The 22582-nt window shown below is 34.5% G+C and overlaps 1 protein-coding gene across 1 annotated transcript in view; it reads right to left on the bottom strand.

The window, feature by feature from the left end:
* LOC117112982 (histone acetyltransferase p300-like) overlaps positions 1-22582 on the bottom strand; it is a gene marked incomplete in the record, with an annotated part of 58911 nt that overhangs the window by 2789 nt on the left and 33540 nt on the right. The window contains 14 exon segments of the mRNA XM_033256205.1: positions 2124-2327; positions 4990-5100; positions 5218-5385; positions 7022-7187; positions 7972-8085; positions 8432-8566; positions 9259-9406; positions 13602-13669; positions 14063-14140; positions 14985-15038; positions 15624-15707; positions 17762-17850; positions 18632-18871; positions 20416-20531. Coding sequence (XP_033112096.1) covers positions 2124-2327; positions 4990-5100; positions 5218-5385; positions 7022-7187; positions 7972-8085; positions 8432-8566; positions 9259-9406; positions 13602-13669; positions 14063-14140; positions 14985-15038; positions 15624-15707; positions 17762-17850; positions 18632-18871; positions 20416-20531 — 1775 coding nt within the window.

Below are 22582 nucleotides of genomic sequence, written 5' to 3'. Positions count from 1 at the left end.
TTACGTTTTTGTAAACAATTTTGGGCACTAACTGTCTCTTATACACATCTAGATGTGTATAAGAGACAGCGTCCATACTAAGCATACATCAGGAACTTACATTCTCTTTTTTTGTAATTTTTGATGATTTCTCAGATAGGAATACAAAGTAAATTGACTGAACCTGGTAAACTAAGTTGGACAATTTTACATTTTTCATACAGATCTGCAAATAAAATTTTAAAATTAGCTTAAAGAGGGGAAGATTCACCCATGGTGGTTATGATGTTGAGTGGTATATGGTGAAAAATGATATAGTTGATAATCTTCAAAGATTACTGCTAAATGTTTTGTTGTGAACTGGTTTGTTACAAAAGTTTAGGAAGCCCTTTTTTCATTTTTTGAGATATCTCTTGAGTCTATTTTCAGCCAAACCTTTTTCGATGTGTGCAGCCAATGTTTTCTGACGTGAGCAGTTTAATGTCGTCCATACTAAGCATACATCAGGAACTTACATTCTCTTTTTTTGTAATTTTTGATGATTTCTCAGATAGGAATACAAAGTAAATTGACTGAACCTGGTAAACTAAGTTGGACAATTTTACATTTTTCATACAGATCTGCAAATAAAATTTTAAAATTAGCTTAAAGAGGGGAAGATTCACCCATGGTGGTTATGATTTTGAGTGGTATATGGTGAAAAATGATATAGTTGATAATCTTCAAAGATTACTGCTAAATGTTTTGTTGTGAACTGGTTTGTTACAAAAGTTTAGGAAGCCCTTTTTTCATTTTTTGAGATATCTCTTGAGCCTATTTTCAGCCAAACCTTTTTCGATGTGTGCAGCTGTTTTCTGATGTGAGCAGTTTAATGTCGTCCATACTAAGCATACATCAGGAACTTACATTCTCTTTTTTTGTAATTTTTGATGATTTCTCAGGTAGGAATACAAAGTAAATTGACTTAATGCAGAACCTGGTAAATGTCCCTAAATTTACACTTCATTTTTATCAATTATATTTTGAAATGGAATGAAAGACAAATGGCAAAAACATTTTGCCCGACCACCCTCTTCAAACTTCCCCCAACCCCACACGTAACACCCTGATAAAAAAAATCTAACAATTCAATAACATTTTAAATAATTTTATACAGAAAATGCAACAAAATGGCTTAGTGATATTATTATTTGACCTGAACAATCACATCAGCCATGTGTCCACATTTTTAATTAGGTAACATCCTAATTAAAGTTGTTCAATTGCATGATACAGTATATCCCATCAGATATACATTTTAATAAAATTTTGAAAATACAAAAAGATAATTGATAACCTATTAAATATTTATAGTATAGGTTATTTGCCATTTAAAAATTTTCCAATTTAAATAATATAAAATAATTAAAGATTTGAAAACATGATTGCACATACAATGTGGAAATATAATGAATAACTATTTCTATAATCTTTATAACTGAAATGGTGCTGCCATAGATATTGCACCACAATCACAACCTGAATGACAATAAAGTGTACAGTATCTGTATCATTCACACTGTGGGACTAATTGGTTCTTTGTGCTAGGCTGCGTATCACTGCCCTTTCTTCTGTCCACATCATACCTCCCTTTCCTCCGTCAACATTAATCTCAAAATTAATGTTAACTAGAGCAGTAAATGAAAAGAGTACATACCAAGTAGGCCTAGGCTTACTTCCCAGGCTATTACTACTACCAGGCGATCAAAGAGTGTCTCTTCTTTGATCATTTCCTCAATTTCAACAGCACCCACTGTCTCGCAATACTTGCAGGACATTATTTAATTTGTCTTTTGGTGCTTTTGCTATCTGCTTTATCAAGAAGTATGCTAAAGTAATGCTCAAACCGAGCAGTCTCTATGTTTGTATCATCTACTCACTGATCTGTGTCTTGGTCAAGGGCCAATCTTTCTCGTTACAGTCAGTGATGTCATAAGTGGGGCCTAGAGATTGCACATCGTCCGACAGGGCAAAAAAGTATTTTCTTTTATGGTAATAGTACTTTCTATTGTCCGCTTCTTAACCAATCAGATGCCTAAAATCTATGTATGAGGTACATAATTGTTCTTACATTAAAAACCTGACAGTGGTATCTAGTTGAGTTGGTGTTGGTTGTATAGTTCTACAAGCATGACCATAGTGGAGTGTTTGGCTCGTCTTAAGGAAGAAAATTCAAGGTGCTTGCCCTTAGCAAACTTCAAGAAAGCATCACGTCCATCCATCAAATCACAGCTGATGTAACTATCTGGATCCTGAATAAGCTCTTTGTTCCGACCAGGGCTGTCGCAGAGCTGGATAACAAAGAAAGACTGCAGGAAAGAAATATGTAATAATAAATGTTTACAATAATTACATTTACGAGTGCTTAATAAAATGCAGAGATCTACATACACAGGTATGTCTATGCAAGGACAGGGTAACACACCTAGACTAAGTCTGCATCAGTTGGATATTAAATGCAAGTTGCAATTCCCAGCTACTATAATATTAAATAATCACATTTTTCTTATATTTTATTTGTATGTTTTTATTATTCTTATTATTACAAGTATGTTGTGCTTGTGACTCAATTCAGAGTTATTGATCTTGAAGCTTTGGTAAAATTTGAATTTTAGGTACAAGATATAAGAACCTTTCAGGGAAATAGTAAAACAAGCTTCAGGAATAACCAAATAACATTAATGTCCATAGAGTAACAATATACTTTTGTGTATGAAGACTAATTACTAGACGTCAGGAATTTTTAAGCTATTTGTCCCGGGACAACCACTTTTGAACAATTGGAGTGCAAAATGGATAATTTTTTGTGTTTACGGCCCCATCATGATGTAGAAATATGGCGGAAAGGGTAAATCCGGTGAACAAATGATGGGTACTACTACCACAAGGTAAAGGGGGCGCTCTATTGAAAATTGAATAGCGCTGTGCCTATTACCAAAGGCCGTATCTAGGCCTAGAGGTTAGTAAAATTGCAAATTTACTTTACTAATTTACTTTACTACATTATTAGGCCTAGCTAGCTAGCTAGCTGGGCTACCTTGTTGTGGACCTATACCTATCATGCTAAATACCTGTGTGTCATGGCCTGCTAACCATGATTTGCTTGACTAAGGCCAGATTTATTTTCTAAAATAAACGAAGGCATGTTATTTTGTCCCAAGGTAAAGTATCCATTAAATAGACACCTTCTTCAGAAATTACATTGCATGTCGTATCCCATTAAACAAAACATTTCCCTTAGGGTAAATCCAACACTTTATTGCTTTACGTTCATATTCGAATCTTATATGTTCATTTTCAGCCTATCGATTTTGACATCACACTTCTAACAAACTCGCATGATGTACTCTGAATAAAGGCTGAAATTTTCCAGGAATTAGGACACCCGCTGAGTGACTTCGAGGAAAACTTGAGTGAATTGCTCACTGAATATGGACTCCGGGTTCATTTCTAAAATAACGTTTGTTTAGATAAGGCCTGTACTTTATTACCACCCCCACATTATTATTATCATTGCATTTAACCATGTATATGTTGTGTGGATGCCTATGATGGTGTATATTGAATAGAATGGAATTAAATAATAAAGTGTTTTTATTGTAATATAATGTATACAGAATATTGTTATAAAAGGAAATTTTCATCGTGAGTGGATTTCCCGTACGATTAAAAATCGTAACGGTACTGGGTTTGGTCTACAGGAGTTCGTGCTTCGAACAGGTCATTCCATTCATAGAAGAAGCCTTTTGATGTAGAAAGTTTACCTTTTTAGCAAAAAGGTTTGCATAGGTCGAAACTAACTCAGACTATATAAAATTTATTATATGATTGAAAAATATTAATCTTATTATTGTAGTAGTGATACTATGTACATGTTTTAATTATTGTTATTTATTCGTTAAATCATTATATTTACATTTAAATTTAATGTATTGTTTAAGTATGAATTACTGTGTCCATGTAAAATTAATCTTATCTATTAAAATTGTATATTTTAAATAAAATAGTAATAGGCATACCAAGGTCTGGCCTAGGCTAGGCCTAAACAAGTGACTATATCATGTGAGTGCATAAAATTATAAAAAATATGAATAAAACGTAAAATTGTGAAAGAATAATGGAAGAATAGGAAAGAGATTTGGAGCGGCTGAAATATTTTCCGAAAATATACAATAGTAGTCAATGCTATTATTGCATTACGTTTTTGTAAACAATTTTGGGCACTAAACGTCAGATGTCTCGGTGCCACAGCCTACACTTTTCATAATTCGAAATCGAATCGGATCTTAAGTGATTTCCAAAATCTCTTTATATGAAATAAAGAATAATTAATGTTTAGAAAACAAACTAAATCAAATGTCTTACCTGGAAGTACGCATAAATGTACAACATGATCGTATAAACATAATCATGAGTGCATCGCTGTATGTGTATGTGGTTCTGTTGTTTGTTCTGCTATGATGATAACGTTCTTTTCAGTCTGTTTGAAATTTGTGCATGTAGATAACGCGTGTAATTTTGTTCTGTATTTTTACGCATTGTTCTGTATGTACGCATCAACATCTACTTATTTCACGTTTTTCACTTTATCAGTTAACTGACATATATTCTTGTATAGGAACAATAATCCACACAAAAATAGGTGATTCTGAGAAAAAAAAGCCACTGTCCTGGATGTCTGACAAAAACTGCTTATGCCTGTAAAACATTTTCTTGGACCTTGTTCACCCTGCAACTCATTTTTACTAGCAACATTAGCATTATCAGGGGCAGATCCAGAATTTTTCAAATGGGGAAGGGAGGGTGGGGGAACAACAGTTTTAGAATAGATAAGTAATATACAACACTAATATGCATTGAAATTTTAAAAAATTAGTGTCAAAACATCCCTGATTATCAACATTAATGTCATTTTTCGTCATTCTCATGAGATTCAAAATTAATTTTATAAAACCAAAGACTAAAACCAACCTGTTTATGTTCTTCCATAGATGTGTAGAGTTTCTGTTTTAAGTCGCTGGCTTTTTCAGGATAGTTTAATTTTCTCCTCTTCTTACTCGGTTCCCCTCTGTTTTTGAGTTTCTAATACAATAAAAATCCAGTAACAAAGACAATATAAATATTAATAAAAATTATTTAATTACAGTATATACACTTCCCAGACCATGAAATTTCAATTAAAAAGTAACAGCATAATACCTGAGCACTTGTAGATGCTGCCGCCTCTGCAGCCCTCTGCCGTTTCTTCTCCACTTGATCAAGTTTTTCGATGATTTTCTCAAGGTTGTCTGGCCAAAAATCCCCTTCAAAGTATGGCAACTCATTGGCACTGGTTAGATTATCATCTGATGCAGATTGATGGATATCCTAAATAACAAAATATTACAGTAATTTTGGATTTTTTCTGTACAAAAATCTTGATTGGAATATTTTAATCCATATTGTTAACTTCAATTAAGGATTTCTGTGTTAATTTAATTTAATTCATTTTAAATTAATCAGTTTTATTTGAATGATAGGAGTAAGAGAGTTTACTTGTTTGGTTTATACCTATTCGTTGCTCCTTGGAAGATTGCACATTTACTATGCCAAATATAATTTACTGTTGTTATTATTATTGTTGTCATCACCTCTGCCATCGTCATTATTTCCTGGTATACATTGTGTCTATAATTGAAATAATGTCAATTTTAAGTCGGAGATATGTTCAGGTCACTATCTTCAGACTTCTACAAACAGATACCTTGTTCGAAGCAACAAATCCTCATTTACAATAATCGGCAGGATATTTACCTTACATTAACAACATCAACACAAGTAAGAAATAGAAAAAAAAAATGAATATAAATACAGTAGAACCCCTCATTTACGTACGGGACAGGCCCAAAGGTGTTCGTAAAAATCATTCGTACGTAAAATCGGGGTTGTGTGAAATTCCTATGTATTTACACTACCGATATGCTAGGCTGGGCTAGGCTAGGCCTGGACTTAAATTTTGTTGGACTGGAGCCAAAACTCCAACTTGCGCTCGAAAGAAATTCAAAATAACGATCATAATAATGTACAGTACTATACATACTTGTTAATGTGTATAGAAACTTTATTCTCTCTTTCTCAGGCAATAATATATGACTTATCTTCTAGCTTACGAAAAAACATAGCCCAGCGGGCGCCGCAACAGGGCGAGTAACCAACGTTTTTCACTCGATCCATGTGGTTGTGGCGTCATGTAAATACCCTGTACAGAATAACCCGGAAACCAGGGGTTCACAACTTTTTAAAAGAAGAGCTCTGATTGGCTGTAGAGACGGCGCTTGGACTTTTTTTTGTATGCAATACGATTGTTCTACGCCTGCATTTATTAAATGAATAATAAAGTTATAAAAAGAAAATGTGGGTGTCAGTGTCTTATTTTATGGGGGAAATAATGAAATGGTAGATTAACGTTAGTTAGATTTGATAAATTCCATTCATAATTAGGGGGTTCATTAAATTACGATATGAGGGTGGTGTATTCAGAGATGAATAAATCATGCGCCTATCGATATGCCGACAAGTTACGTATTGGGCAGAGTTTTCACACGGCTGCAGACATAAAGTATGATCGCCGTGTTGAATGTCGGTGTATTCAAAGCACACTATCTGTAGTAGAGATTGCTGATAGTGTACAGCAAACCGTCTAAGACCGAGTGAATAAACTCTAGCCCGCGCCTAACGATTAATTCTTGACACGGGTGTGTGTTTTGTTCATGAAATAGGAACTTTATTTATGACATGATTTTACGGGAATTCGTAAAATCGGGGTTCGTAAAATCGGGGTTCTACTGTATAGTCAAGTTTGTGGGAGGAGTGAGCTGAGGACTACAAAATACAAATAATAGTGTGCCTGCAGGCAAAAGGTAGGCTGGATATGATTAACCTCCTTGGCCTTAGAAGTTGTCAAGCTCCACAAAGAAGGAATATAAACACATTAGGAACTATTACATTAAACAACTAAAGTTACCTTGTATTTAATGACTACTCCATATTCAATAGCTTTGTTTAGCATCATCTTGTACCAATCTTGGAGCCTCTTGAGGTCTGGGATCTTCTGTTCCGTGGGGTGGCAATGAAAGATGAAATCATCCCCTTTATTGGGTGGACAAGCCCAAATGTGAGCCCATTCATACCTGAAAGTCCACAAAAAGTAATTTAATAAACAAATAAAAATAAAGCTAGAAAGATATTATAGTATTAAATAAATTTGTGTTCTATTTGATATTTCTTTTAGATACTTTTATTTGAAGACTCATTTCAAGGAAGTGAAAACTGGCTCGAGATATATCAAGAAGTCCATTTTCAGGATTTGTTTACTATTTCTGAGGTAGGCCACCACCCTATGTGATTGGATTTGTAAGATTGTGTGCTGGGTAACTAGATACAGTATACTGTATTTATGATGTTTTAATTTTATATGATGCTTATTTTATATACGTTTTGTTGCAGAGACCTGCAAAGGACGTGGGCCTATTCAAGCAAAAAACGCCAACCATATTCCGTTTATTTCACCGGTTAATCGTGTGGAGCACACAGAGGGTGGTTGACCGTTCGAGCAATTTCGTCATGCATGTGAGGAGGCATAGAAAAGCTGCAACCGGGCATGGGCCATAACCCTATTAAATTTCGCGTGCTGAACTGTGGACAAACAATTTGGAAAAACAATTAAGGCTGATTTATCGTTGGCTCCATGGTCATTCCATACACGGTATTCTACCCAGCAATTTGCTGGTCAACATTGTTGTGGATAATCCAGATGATAAGGTAATTAGGTTAGTTTCCGAGTGGTTTTAAGAAGTGTGTACAGATAAATTAGTTAGCAGTCACAGATTTTTTTCGAATGGGCCCCAGGTACTGTTGTCCCTGGGATAAAGAATAACAATACAAACAAACCCCTTCTACTAAAATTGTACTTACCCTATACCCTTGACATATTCCAGGTAGCCTATAAGAATCTCATAGTACATTGCCGTTCTGTGAGCACTTGGTTGGAAGAAGTGTACACTATCTAAGTAGGATATATAGACTCTCCTGTTGGCAAAAACGAAATTACTGTATATAAATATTCTCTTAATGAGCTTAAATACTTGAGTGTAGTGTAGGTGGGGGTGGTGGAGGGGTAACCCCACATCCCCACAAGTTCTAAACTGTAGGCTCAGTGTACCTTTCCTAAAAGATAATTTGCACCTAAAACTTCTAGTTTTAAAACACCCTGAAAGATAACAGTTTTCTTTGTAGCATGTGAATTTCATGCCAATGGATTAGAAATTACATTAAATTTTCTTCCAACGGGTAAACAATTTGCAACAAACAGCTGATATATAGTGATAGTCTCTACCGTGGGTTGGAGATCATGCCTGACTTCGAGAACACTTACCGACTATTCGGTTGTGGGCAATTTGCATCATATTCTTGAACATGCATACCAAACAAACACACATCAACACCTTCAATCTCTTCAAATGCAAATATGGCTTTGGTACTGTAAGGAAATTCTTCTGTATCACAAAATCTGTTTTTAAGAGAATAATCAATGTTATGTTTCCCATTGCCCCTTAAGTAATATACTGTGCACACAAAAGCTTGTGACAAATAAAATATATCAATTAGTCTAAAAAAAGCTAATGTTGCTTTAATTACTGTACGGCTGTACAGCTCATCACATTACTTCCGACTTTGTAAAACTGTTATTGTACATTTATGTTTCCCTGTTTTTTACCTTTAGTTAAGTTCTATATTTACCAAAATTTAGTTGTCTTTGTGTTTCCCCCTCGATTAAAATCCAAGGACAACACATATTTCTCATTTGTGATTGTAACTTTTGACAACTTTCACACATTGTATTTCATGAGTTTGAGTAATAATTTTTATATACTGTAAAATCCAGAATTAATACAGCAATTAATTATATTAATAAATTAATCATTTAATTTCATCATCATTCCTGATTATGACATAATTAATGTTGAAATATTGAATCCCAACATGATGGGGTGCATTTCAATACTTGGAGTATGTATTATACTTTTTATCTGAGGTTAATCAGTAGACCCTTTGGTTAATAGAATTAACTGTATTATTGCATGCATTTCAATACTTGGAGTATGTATTATATTTTCTTATCTGGGATTAATCAGTGGACCTTTTGGTTAACAGAATTAACTGTATGTATTACCAATACAGCGCTACACAATCGGTACTTACCTAGATTTCATTCTGGGTTTAATTTCAACTACTTTGTTATTACTTGACAACACTCTGATGGTGATTTCCCCTGCCCCTGAACAATGTTTCTGAAGATATTCATTGACTCTATTCTCAAGATGTGTACCTAATTTTCTTATTGGCAGCTCTGTAAGAAAAAGCAAACCATGCATGAGTGACTCCTACTAACAATTCCAAGAATAAATAATTCCTCTAAGCACAAAAAATGGGAGTAAAAAAGTCCTGGTCACGATGGTATTGATTCTGATTTAATTAAAAGAGTTACCAGAGAAATAGCGTTATTTAATGTGTCCCTCTCTTCGGAAATCATTCCCGATGAACACTTTACGTACCTAGGCACCCATTTGCAGACTAAATATATTAACGCTGACTGTGATATTTATCTCAATGAGTGAAAATTAAATAGAGTCCTTGAAGCAACTTTTTTTTAGGAATAACTACAGTAGAACCTCGTTTTTACGTACCCCAGTTATACGAACCCTCGGTTTTACGTACGCCTTGTATCGACGATGACATAATCAAAAACCCCGAAAATATTCAAAACAAACGGCCCTTTTCAGAGCACTGCCATAAGTAAAAAGACTATAACAATAAACTATAACAATAAACATACCATAATGCAACGTATTTTCATTAAACAGCAACGTTGATTGAGTCTAATACCGGGTTGTTATAATCTAAAACCATGTGAACTGAGTGAGATGAACAACTACCGATGGTGCTCAAAATAATTGCTTTCCTCCTTAGCTTTGTGTGGAAAACCTTGGAAACACTTGTCTGGTCGAATTTTCTACACGAAGCTGAGTAGGCATAGTTTCGTACACGGACGCTAATTGGTTGGCTCGCCCAGTGCAGTGCACATGGTTGCTGTTCCACGTACACGAACGCTAATTGGTTGGCAGCGCACATGGGTTTTAGTTTGTCTCAACAGGCCCAGACAGCTCTGTCGTTTAAAATAGGCATGAAGGGGAATTCCCAAGTTATACCTTTGTCGTATAGGTAATCTTATAATATTTTCATGTTCTTTAGTTCAATAAAATATATAAAGTGATAACTTAATACACTAGACACACGGTTTTTTTTTAAACACTTTATTATGACATCGTAAAGTGATGAATAAAAACACTAAACACATGGTTTAATTCGTAGGCCTAGAGGCTTGGTCTGGCCTAGCTAGGTAACATCGTTCGTTCATACATACGTATATTGAGCGTTACGTACGTATTACTTCAAAGGTTACCACAAATTTAACCCAACCTCTATTTTACGAATCCCCCGATTTACGTACGCCCTCCAGTCCCGTACCGTACGTAAAATCGAGGTTCTACTGTACTGACGATAATTTGAAGTGGAAAAAACACATTGAAAATATTTGTAAATCATGTTCTAGAAATATTGGTGACTTAAAGTCAATTTCTACCAAAGGCTTCACTCTATCAACTGTACTGCTCATTAGTTTTACCGTATTTAAACTGTGGCGTGATACTATGGGGAAATGCCAGTAAGTGTATCAACAAATTGTTTCTATTACAAAAACGTGCCTTAAGAGCAATATCACACAGTTCGTATCTGTGTCCAACTAAATCATTATTTCTTAAATATAATGTTTTGAATAGCTTTGACATGTATACAAGTGGAGTTGCTATTTTTATGTACAAATAGAAGCACGACATGTTACCAGCTTCACTTTAACATTTTTTTACTACCCATCGTGAAAAGAAGTATTTAAGAAAAAGTATTCACTGATTACAAGGTTATCTTATTTATTTTATACTGAAGTTTCTCAGGTATAAGCCCATGTTTAAGCTCATCTCTTTTAAGGATTTTTCATACAAAATTCTCTACCAATTCCATACAAAGTATATATACTGTATACTGTTTGAGTTTATACCTATTTCTTGCTTCTGACCAGATTGTACTTTTACCTTGCCAAATAAATATTATTATTATTAATGTTATTATTATGTATATTCCTTTATATTTTTCTTTCAATGAATTCTTGTAATATTTAGTAGAGGCATTGGATTAGTATCACAATATGCTTCTGTTTCTCATTTTTGGTGTGTGTGTGTCGAGTACCAAAATTAGCTTAACAAGTTAAAAATTTAGTGTTGACAAAAAAACAGTAACACTGACATGGACAGCCATTTTTTGGTATTTTATTAAGCGATTCACATTTAATTTAATTACCACATGGGTATTAGTAGTTATAATGCTACAAACTGGTGAGTTGTGCTAAAAAATCAGAGCCTTGCAGGTGTCAATGTTCCTATGCATGATGCATGACTTTATCAGAAAATATAAGGTTGGGTCAAATTTGTGTGGTGAATGTGAACAATTCAGGAGGAGTGAGTTTTGATGGTTTGACCACATTGTTTATGTTATTTGATAGGCAAATTAAGTCTGTGACGATATCAGGGGTGGGGGTGCTTGCAGCCTGGCCTACTAGACAACAATATATTAAATCACCTTAGCAAGTGTCAACATTCCTATGCAGAATAATAGTGAAGTTATTTATTTATTATTTATATGACTGAATACATGAAATATTTCAATTTGAAAACATGCCGTTTGCAGTGTCATGCTGTGGTAGAGAAAATGTTGGCCTATAGGCCTAATTGATACGTCAACTGTGATACTTTTATCACTATGGATTGTTTTCAACTTTTGACGTATTCAGGGAGGCGCTGGTCCCCTCCTCCACCTCCCCTACCCCTTTGTACACAGTTTTAATACAAATTCCTTAAATCACTCAGACTCTTTAATAGTGATCAACAAAACTTACTTATGAAGTAAACAGTTTGGGTCAAATGTCTGTGTAAAAAAAATATATAAGGCAAAAATAAAATTACAGTAATATAACAATATTTGGTTTTATTTCAAAATTATTATTTACTAAATGCAGTATCAATAAATACAATACTTTATTACATTAGTATGGTTTGCACTAGTATGTTAATGACACCTTTATATTTTCCACAATGGCAATGTGGGACAGGATGACAAGATTGAGTGCAATGGGAATAAAGTGATGGATGGCTAGTTAGTAAACTAATCCCAAGGGTACCATTAGGCATGTCACTGTCAGTAAAACAAAATGTCAGAAAACTTTTCCTGAAGATGTCTACACACACACATACACACACCCACACACACACATACACACACACACGCAAAAAAGTGAATACAACAGTTCCTATAAAATTACATGCATAGGAACTAATTATGGATGAGCAGGAGGAGGATGCTTTGTAGCATGACCAACACTTTAAATTTACCAATTTTATATAATTTGATTATTATTTAGCATAATCAGATACATAATATCCCATTTTTAAAATTACGAATCTCGTGAGAATTTGTTACATAGAAGAACTCAACCTAGATCTTGTGATTCACTTCGGCAGTTCAAAGCCCATTTAAAAACACACCTTTTTCAATAGTTCCTCTCACCTTGCTTAGATAGTATTTGTTTATTGTTTTGTTTGTTTTCTTATTTTTTTTACTGCTTTATTGCATTAGTTAAGTTAGCACACTTTGCTTGGTTTGGTTCTATGCAAGCTTTATTTGAGAGATGTTTTTGACTTATTGTGAAGAGTCGCTTACAGTGCTTTGTAACTGAAAAGAAAAGCGCTATACAAGTAACAAGTAAGTTCTTGCAATATTACTATCCTTCAATTCGTAGAAAAAAAAATTGAATGGGCCAAAAGAAAATGAGTATGCTGTCTTGAGCTTCTTGGATAACAGGCCTACCTATATTAGATGAATTTGATGCAGACACGTAAATAATGATGGTAATTTTAAAGTTTTAGAACAGGGGTTTTCAACTGGCAGTTCAATTCACTACTCCAATTGCATTTCAGCTAGAGGGCTGAAATGCAAGTTACGATAGCGCATCATCTAGAGAGAGAAAAACTACGAGTTCTAGAGTCGGCATCAAATTCATCTAATAAAGGTAGGGCCTATTTTCTAAGGAATTTTTGACAGGATACTTATTTTTTTATGTTTTTATCGATTCACAAAGTCCTAATGGTTCAGGCGGCAAACTAAACTGTACAGCCATTATGCATATATTTCTCGTTTCTTTCTTCACTCTCCAACAGGCTAACTGTACAGTCATTATGCATTTTATCCATTTTATCAACCAGTTGAATTGCTTTTTTTACATTCATATCTATTTTTGTTATTTACCTGCTACTCTTCCAGCGTTTAAATCAAATTTTTTTCTGTTAAGTGGTATTTTTGATGTAAGTGAGGGCTGCAAATAATCAGCATTGCTACCCTTCAGGATATATTGTTTTAAATAATTGAAAACTACTCACTTTTGGCATTAAAATTGTGTATTTCCTCTGTCATTCCATTTGATTTCTTACAATTACCACATTTGAACCTTAGATAGACACAAACACATAAATAAATAAAATAATTTCAGATACATAAATAACAATTAAAACATTACTATGCCATTAAGACTAAAATAAATAAACTTATTTTCTTTAAATAAAGACAAAGAAAATTTTCCTATAATTTTTTTATCATTTCATTTTGTTTACTTTTTAGGAATTCATTTTAAGTTCTTAAAAATCAACAATATTTTCTAATTCAAGTCCTCTTTCTTTTAATATGTTTATTTTTCCTTTTTAGCCTTCTAATTTTAATGATATAAATCAATTGCAAACATAAATGCACAGAATCTGCAGGAGTGAGTTCATCACTCCATAAAACATTAATGTGCTTTGAAATTTAGATTTTTTACTAATTATTTTTTTATATAGAAACTTACCCTTCTGGCCAAATTGTGTCATCATACAACACACAGATCTGATGCAACTTTCTCCCACACTGCATGCACTCAATGAATCTGTGGAAACAATAAAATACATAAACAAGTACAAGAAGTTGACGTTTCATGTTCAGTCAGATTTATTCGGTGTAAACACTAAGAATAGCCCACAAAAGTCCAGAAGAACTTATTTCCAGTGGGGTCCTTCTGGTGGTGATTGGGCAGTACACCGGGAGACAATCCCCTACTCTTTTCTGAAGAGTGTACTGTGTTCTTTAACATGCACATGGGCCATAAATGAATACTGGATCAACCGTTAAAACATCTCCTACAAAAGACAGTGCTCTTGTAACTTATATTATCGTAACTAGTTACGATATTACAGAAAACGATAAATAGGTGAGAATTTTAGACAATTAGTGCGAGCATAGAGATGTTTGAAGGTGAGGGGATCAGGGTAACAATTGAATTAACGATAAGATTATCAACAACACTGTCATAGTAATTAAAATTATACACACAGCAAAAAATAAAAGTGATTGAAATTTGATCATGACAGTCCTTAAGGGACAGCCAGTTAAATATCTCCTCATATGGTAATACGCCTAGAAGCATGTCGTTGAATTTGTTTTCGATGCTCAGAATGTTTGGCGTAAACAGGACCACATGCAGGGAGATCATACTCAATGATAGGCAAGATCATAGCTTTGTTAACAAACAAGAGATGACTTAAGGGGAACTCTTTTCAGCATGGGCGAGGATAACGCCATGGAGCCCATTCGAATGCACATTACATACATACTGACAGATTTTTACATGCTTAATAGGCATTAAGAAAGTATTAATCAGTGGTATGACCTTTTCAATATCTAAGTAATGCTTTCAAGATGGCTGAATATTAAAATTGTTGACAAATACTTACAGTTCTGGAAGGGCAGTATTTTTCATCTCGGTAAATTGGTCCTTCTTGATCCTTCTAAAGATAAAAACAATTACACAATCACAGATCAGATATATCAAAGCATTTTTCATTAAAATTATCTTCATACTCGGGACCTGTGAATTAAGTTGATTGACTGCACTGCCACACAAATTAAGGTGTATGTTTTTAATAGCCTGCCTACCATTTTCAAACAAGCACTGCCTATTCTAGCTTTAGTGGCTGAATCAGTAATAATCAATTAATAATAATTTGCGCAACAGTGCAATGCTAGAACAGAATCACTGATGCATAACTGTCCTGCCGGATGTCCTACATTCTCTGCATATGAAGGTTTGGCCAAATTGTGTGACGAGAAGAGCTTAACGTTCTCACGCTCGGATTGACTTTTAGTGACGTCATTACATTCTACGCCCTAAAGTCCTTGTGCAATCAAAAGCTCCCTAATATAGTGTAGAGCACTGTCACAATATTAAACTACTAACAATGAAAACCCATTTAAGCAAAATACATTTTATAACTATTCATCTATCTATTTATTTATTTTATGGCTATTTATGTGATTTTAACATGAGGTGCAAAACAAGACATTTTGTTGTCTATGTGTTGAACTTTACTAACTTTTGTTGCATAGAACTTGAACTATCTTCTAATGACACATGATCTGCATTGACGGCCTCAAAGCACTTCTTACAGATGCAATACCTGTCAGAGAAAATCCCAATACCCAATCAATCTCAATCACTCATTTTATTGTGACTATAATTTAAAGTTAAATTATACAATTTAACTTTAAAGATTAAAGTTAAAAAGACAATGAAAACATCAAAACAATCACTCAAAAAGAAATCAAAATGGGCAATAAAAGTAGTTACATTACAGATTAAAACCATTCATAATAATAAAACCCAATAATGATTAAGTTTGGCTACTTGGTATGGTTCCTGCCTCTTGCAAGCCAGGGCCTGGGTTCGATACCCGGCTCTGATTTGAATATTGAATTCGGGTCTTTCATAATAACAAAAACGCTCAGCTCCTCGAATAACCCTCTCAGGAGAGTTAGGCGAGTTAAGGGCCACATTTGTATCAGTCTGTATCTGTTTGATGTTGTAGTTAAGTCTGGTAGTTGGAGCCGAGCTATGGCAGCCGTGGGTCCCCGGAGACCCAGCCCAAATTTCCTAGTGTGTAGGCATACTGTACATATTCGAGGACAAAAAAAAGAATTATTATTACTATTATTATTATTATTATTATCATTATTATTAAATAGCGCAAAAAAAAAATCTGCCAGCACAGAATATTATTATCTAAATTAAACATCAGTTTGTGTTTAATTTGAAGGGAAATGATAACCTATCCCCGAGATTTACTTTTGTGTTCATTGTAGGATCCATAACTTTCACAGCATTGTTTATAATTTAACATAGAGTATCGGCAGAGGGACTTTTGTTCCCCCACTTGGGGGTGTCTGAGAAATCTCCTCCCTGTTGGGTTTTTTCTAACAAATTTGTATCTAACATGATTTATTCTTCCAAAAGAATGAAATGTGTGCAACATAATTGCCCGGCCTGCAATATTGCAGGCAGCTCAAAAATATGTAATAACAAAACCAATCCCATTTTAAGAACAGTAGAGGATGAATATTTAGAAATATAGCCACAAAGTATACATATATTTTTTATTATAGGCAATATTACATTTATGAGCAAGATTTTGGTTCGTGTGTTAGACACACTGCGAAAGCATGAGTTTCATGCCAAATGCGCAAGCCTTGGAGTATATGTAAAGGCTGAATGTTTATAGGAATCTCAGTGTAATGTATTTTTGGAAGGAGCAGTAATATCACATGACTGCTCCTTGTTTACACCGCACTGACATATTAAAGTACTTTTGCATAGCCTATTACCTAAGGGCACATAGAAAAAATTATTAGATTATTACTCTTTTTCTTTTTTTTTTTTAAATTATGAGGGAGGGGCGGGTTTTTTTTTGCATTGTTCTTTTTATGGTGTTGAAATAATTGATGCAGCAAAAAATTTTTTTTTTATTCCCGCATCAATATTTACTGAATTTTAGACGCGGGCGGGAGTGATAATCTAATAAATTTATATATTTCCCGCAAGACTAAGAAGGAAAAAATTAGGCCTAGTTACAGTACACTCAGCAACAAGGTCGCTAACTTATTGCTAAGCTTTCTATTGAACAAGTTAAGGTCTAAATGAAGTGAGCAAAATCATATGTTTTTACTACTTTATTATCAATCGTCAGTGCCGATGGGTATCACCATGCACAGCAAAATTAAATTAAATATGATATAAATAAGAATGCTCACTTAACAAGATCTCCCGGAAGGGATTACTACCAACTTGGGACCCTTGCACTAGATTGACGTGGTTACTATTGCGTTTGCAATCTGTATCGTATCACGAGTAATGGCAAACAACTCATCACTGGAACTGGAAAACCTGGATGACCTTATGCATTAGAAATATGCATATAAGATCTGGTTTTCCAAAAATATTTTTGAATTTGTTTTATCACTTAATCTTTATTATATATCAAAAACATAACATACTCACAGCGGTTCATCTACACATCAGACAACACCTACCTGTACCTGCTAAATTTCAGCTTTCTAGTAGACATTTTTAAAAATAATTTGTGTGTTTACAAAGCAAACGTCACCTCTGTGACCTCGCTTTTCTCATGCAGGTGGTAACTATGTTTATATTGTTTGTAACAAAAAAAAGTCAACTTACCTATTTTGATACATAAAATATGTTGCATCTTTTGGAATTGTGCAAAGTTGCTTTCCCTGACAATCAAGAACTTGAGGATGGAAAACATGCTAAAAGTAGAGATGATCCTTATTAGAAAGTGATTTATTAGAAAGTAATTTAATGTAAATTTAGTAGTAGTTCTCAAACCCTTATATTTTGCTACTGGCAACCCTTGGCCTAGTTGCATAAATACACTTAAAGAAGAAAAAAAAAACCATGTTGCTATTAGGCATTATGGTATTTTATCACGTTAATTCATACTAGGATACTTGGGACGCCAATAAACTATAACAAATTGATGGTAAATTAAACTTGAGAATTTTGCCTAATTAATGGTTTGCTATAAAATGCTCCAAAAGATACTGGCCCCAAACATCTGGATTTTTCGACAAATGTTAGGCCTAGGCCCCTGCATATCCAGTTTAGATACACACAAGAGTCTTAGACCCACAAAGGCTAGCTATTAAAGTTTTACAAAGGATCACATAAATTTCAAAGCATATAATGCCAGGAGAATGCTGGTGTAAGTAAACAAACACTATTTCGAACAATCGTAGTGCCTTTCCTTGCCTGTTATTTCTCATGTTAAGAGTGGGTGGTTGTTTTCGAAACCATGACATTACCTTCTCCTATACTTTCACACTGATCGCACTGTAATATTTTCAATGGTTTACCCACTATTTATATACATGACAGACTGTAAACAAACCTCGCGGAATTGGTGTATTGTTCTCTTTTATTGAAACTAATTGCAAAGACTTGTAATAACATAAAATATAATTGATGAATTCATCTATATTTTGTTATTCACATTTAAATTATTGAAATAACTATGAAATCATAGAGTACCTTAGTACCACAGCAGAACCCCAGCTTCTTCATAACAGGAGTAATCACCATTTCAAACAACTCCTGTAATTTGGTGCAGTATTTATAAACTCTGGTGTTTTTACGGTTGTACAGCCAGGCATTCTCAAACATCAGCCAGACATCATTTACGTACTGCCACGGGTCTGTATACTGTTCAGTATCAAATTTCTTCTTGATCGTGGACAGATCCATCGGACGTTTTACAGTATCAAAATAGTCCTAAAAACAGATTTGATTTATTGACACATTTATGTTTGTATTGTGTTTTTAGAGCAGGCTTAGCCAGCGAGCTGTCCGGCCGTCTTTTGGACGGCCAAAAATTATTTAGGACAGCCACTTTTATTGTGACGGCTTGGTCTTAGCTCGGCCTAGCCTAATTGGGCCTGGTCTACCTTTAGCAAATGCTTTTTATATTCTTCAAATCTATCAAATGTTACACTAATCTAAAGCTCATATTTACGTTTGATAAAAACAACATTTACTGATTGAATGCATGTTGTTTTCATACCAATATTTGGTGGGGATTCCGAAAAATGTAAGGCTTAACTATTGCCTAGCCGGTAAAAAGTTCACTAACAACAAGCGTTGTGTTAAATACATTTATACCCCGCTGGAAAATGGACGGTTCTGATTTGGCCACAAACTCATGCACGTGGCTCTTATTCAAACGGGGCAATTATTCAAAAAGGCGCTTATGAAAACAGAGTGGAAATTAAGGGGGTGCTTATGAGAAATTGGAAAATTCAAGGGGCACTTTTTTTTTAATGGAAGATAAACGAAAGAAAAGATAATCGTCGAGAGAGCATGGCTCATGACTAGAATGTCGGGGGTATTTACACAACAGCAGATGAAATTAGTGGTGGTGGTGATGGTGATGGGCGTGTTGGCAATCCTCCAATTCAGATTAGTATGATCACTGCAGGGTTTCTTGCTTAGATTCGAGAGGGTGAGGTCAGTTTATTTTTGTTGGCTGAAAATGGCCATATAGTATACTGTAGTTCCAATTAAAAAAAAGGGTAGCAATAAAACAAGAACATGATTCTCAAGATGCATCAAAACTGAAAACATGTTAAACTTAATGGAAACTGACAGATGGATAGATGGACTGACCAAATGACAATGCTAAGATAGATGTGAATAGTTGATGCAGAAAATTAAGTTGGTGATGTTCTGTACTGTATGATTGAATTTTTTTTTTATTCAAGAGGGGTGCTTATTCAAATGGGGCGCCTATTTGCGCGAGTATGAAAAATTGAGATTCGGTTCCCCGACATAATATTGTTGGTGTTCGTAACTCTCTGGTTATAATTAATTCATGAAACACCGTAAAGAAGATGTCGTTAACCTCACAAGTTAAATTTTATTAGTCAACAAAATACAGTAGGTCTAGGCCTCTCTCGATTCGGAGGACCTACTTTAGAATTATGGCTAATTCAACACTATTCCTTTAAAGACAAAAATCCAACATTTAAACACCTTTAAATGCCCTCTAAAAATCATAATTTTCTATTTTTTTTTCAGGAGGGGACCTGGCCTCGAGTGGGCTTGGCCCACTCATTAGCTGAGGGACATGCCCACTGGCTGTGATTTTGGACAGCCTATTTCATTTTTCTGGCAAAGCCCCTGTTTTAGAGGGAAATATTTCATTTCAATGCTAAAATTTAAAAAATTGTTTATTGTTGAAAAATATTAATAATTGGAGAAACAAATGATGTAGATTGTGTAGTAAAGATGAAGGGTTTTTATGCTACTAAGGAACTTACTGGAATCTGGAGGGACTTTGGATCAACTGGCTGGCGGAAGGGTTGCGATTCTGGAACCTGTCTTAGCTTCTCTAGAGTTGGCATCAATGCTTGTCTTAGGTCCTCAGGTTTAAATTCTGGAATAAATATTTATTCTAGCATCTTGTATATTAATATATTATAATATAGTATATATAGATATAATGTTTGCAGGTATAAATAATATCATAATGAATGTTGCAGAAGTGCATTTCACTGAATGAGTCATATATTATATCTGATTCTGTATTTACTTAAATAATTTCACAAGTGTAAATGTATTATTTAAATAATCATTAAAAAATAATTATCATTGCCATTAGCATCACAAAACCATGGACTAGTGCAAAAACCAAACACCATTAATCACATCAACACCTGAGCTCACTCTTGACATCACTCATAGTTTCAGTATTAAGAATTAAAGAAGTAATTTTACAAAGTGATAACTGTTTAGTTTCACAACATTGAGGTTGGGGTTTCAATCTCTCGATTTGCATTTCACCTCTCCACCCAGGAGTGTAAGTGGGTACCTGGTAGGGTTAAATGCCAAAATGTGTTAATCTGCTGCAATGTTATGGAATACACCTCCAGGGAGCTTGAGTATCTGTTCCTTAGGCATTTAATCCAATGGTAATGATTATGTAAACTTCTACTGGTACATTGTTAATAGTAATATTTGGGGGATGTTTTCATGAAACATACTTGCACATGGGCACATTGATTCTCATTAAGGGACATGCCATTATTAACTGTCCAACTATTCAGGTTGGGTTTCCGGGTCCATTGCCACCCGGCCTTTTGCTACCAGGCCCGTTGCCACCTTTGGGAAAGGCATCATCCTGTTTTGTTTTTTTTAAACACAGATTTGTAAATATGGATTCGTATATTTTTATAATTGTGTATTAGAATGGTGAAGTTAAAAAATGGTTAATATAGTTTACTACTCAATAAATTATTGAAGAATAACAACCTATAGAAATACAGAGAAATAAAAAAAGGCAAAGATAACTGCAGTTTAATCAACAACCAAGTGCCAAAGAGGCATAACCGACGTACTGGGTGCTAAATTAATTAATTAGTCCTAGTAGGACTGATCTGTCTCTTATACACATCTAGATGTGTATAAGAGACAGGGTCTACCTTTAGCAAATGCTTTTTATATTCTTCAAATCTATCAAATGTTACACTAATCTAAAGCTCATATTTACGTTTGATAAAAACAACATTTACTGATTGAATGCATGTTGTTTTCATACCAATATTTGGTGGGGATTCCGAAAAATGTAAGGCTTAACTATTGCCTAGCCGGTGAAAAGTTCACTAACAACAAGCATTTATACCATGCTGGAAAATGGACGGTTCTGAGTCGCCCACAACGCATGCACGTGGCTCTTATTCAAACAGGGCGATTATTCAAACGGGCGCTTATGAAAACAGATTGGAAATTGAGGGGGTGCTTATGAGAAATTGGAAAATTCAAGGGGCACTTTTTTTTAGTGGAAGATAAACGAATGTTTTGGGTGAAGAAAAGGTAATCGTCGAGAGAGCATGGCTCATGACAAGAATGTCGGGGGTATTTACACAACAGCAGATGAAATTAGTGCTGGTAGTGATGGTGGTGGTGGTAGGCGTGTTGGCAATCCTCCAATTCAGATTAGTATGATCACTGCAGGGTTTCTTGCTTAGATTCGAGAGGGTGAGGTCAGTTTATTTTTGTTGGCTGAAAATGGCCATATAGTATACTGTAGTTCTAATAAAAAAAGGGTAGCAATAAAACAAGAACATGATTCTCAAGATGCATCAAAACTGAAAACATGTTAAACTTAATGGAGACTGACAGATGGATAGATGGACTGACCAACTGACAATGCTAGATAGATGTGAATAGTTGATGCAGAAAATTAAGTTGATGTACTGTACTGTATGATTGAATTTTTTTAGGAATTGAGGGGCGCTTATTCAAATGGGGGCGCCTATTCAAATGGGGGCGCCTATTTGCGCGAGTATGAAAAATTGAGATTCGGTTCCCCAACATAATATTTTTGGTGTTCGTAACTCTGTGGTTATAATTAATTCATGAAATACCATAAAGAAGATGTCGTTAACCTCACAAGTTAAATTTTATTAGTCAACAAAATACAGTAGG

The sequence above is a fragment of the Anneissia japonica genome, unplaced genomic scaffold, assembly GCF_011630105.1.
Source record: "Anneissia japonica isolate Jap-2015-1 unplaced genomic scaffold, ASM1163010v1 scaffold3066_len296678_cov185, whole genome shotgun sequence".
NCBI lineage: Eukaryota > Metazoa > Echinodermata > Crinoidea > Comatulida > Comatulidae > Anneissia > Anneissia japonica.
Note: the sequence above shows the minus strand (reverse complement) of the source record. Positions and strands in the feature narration are given on the sequence as shown.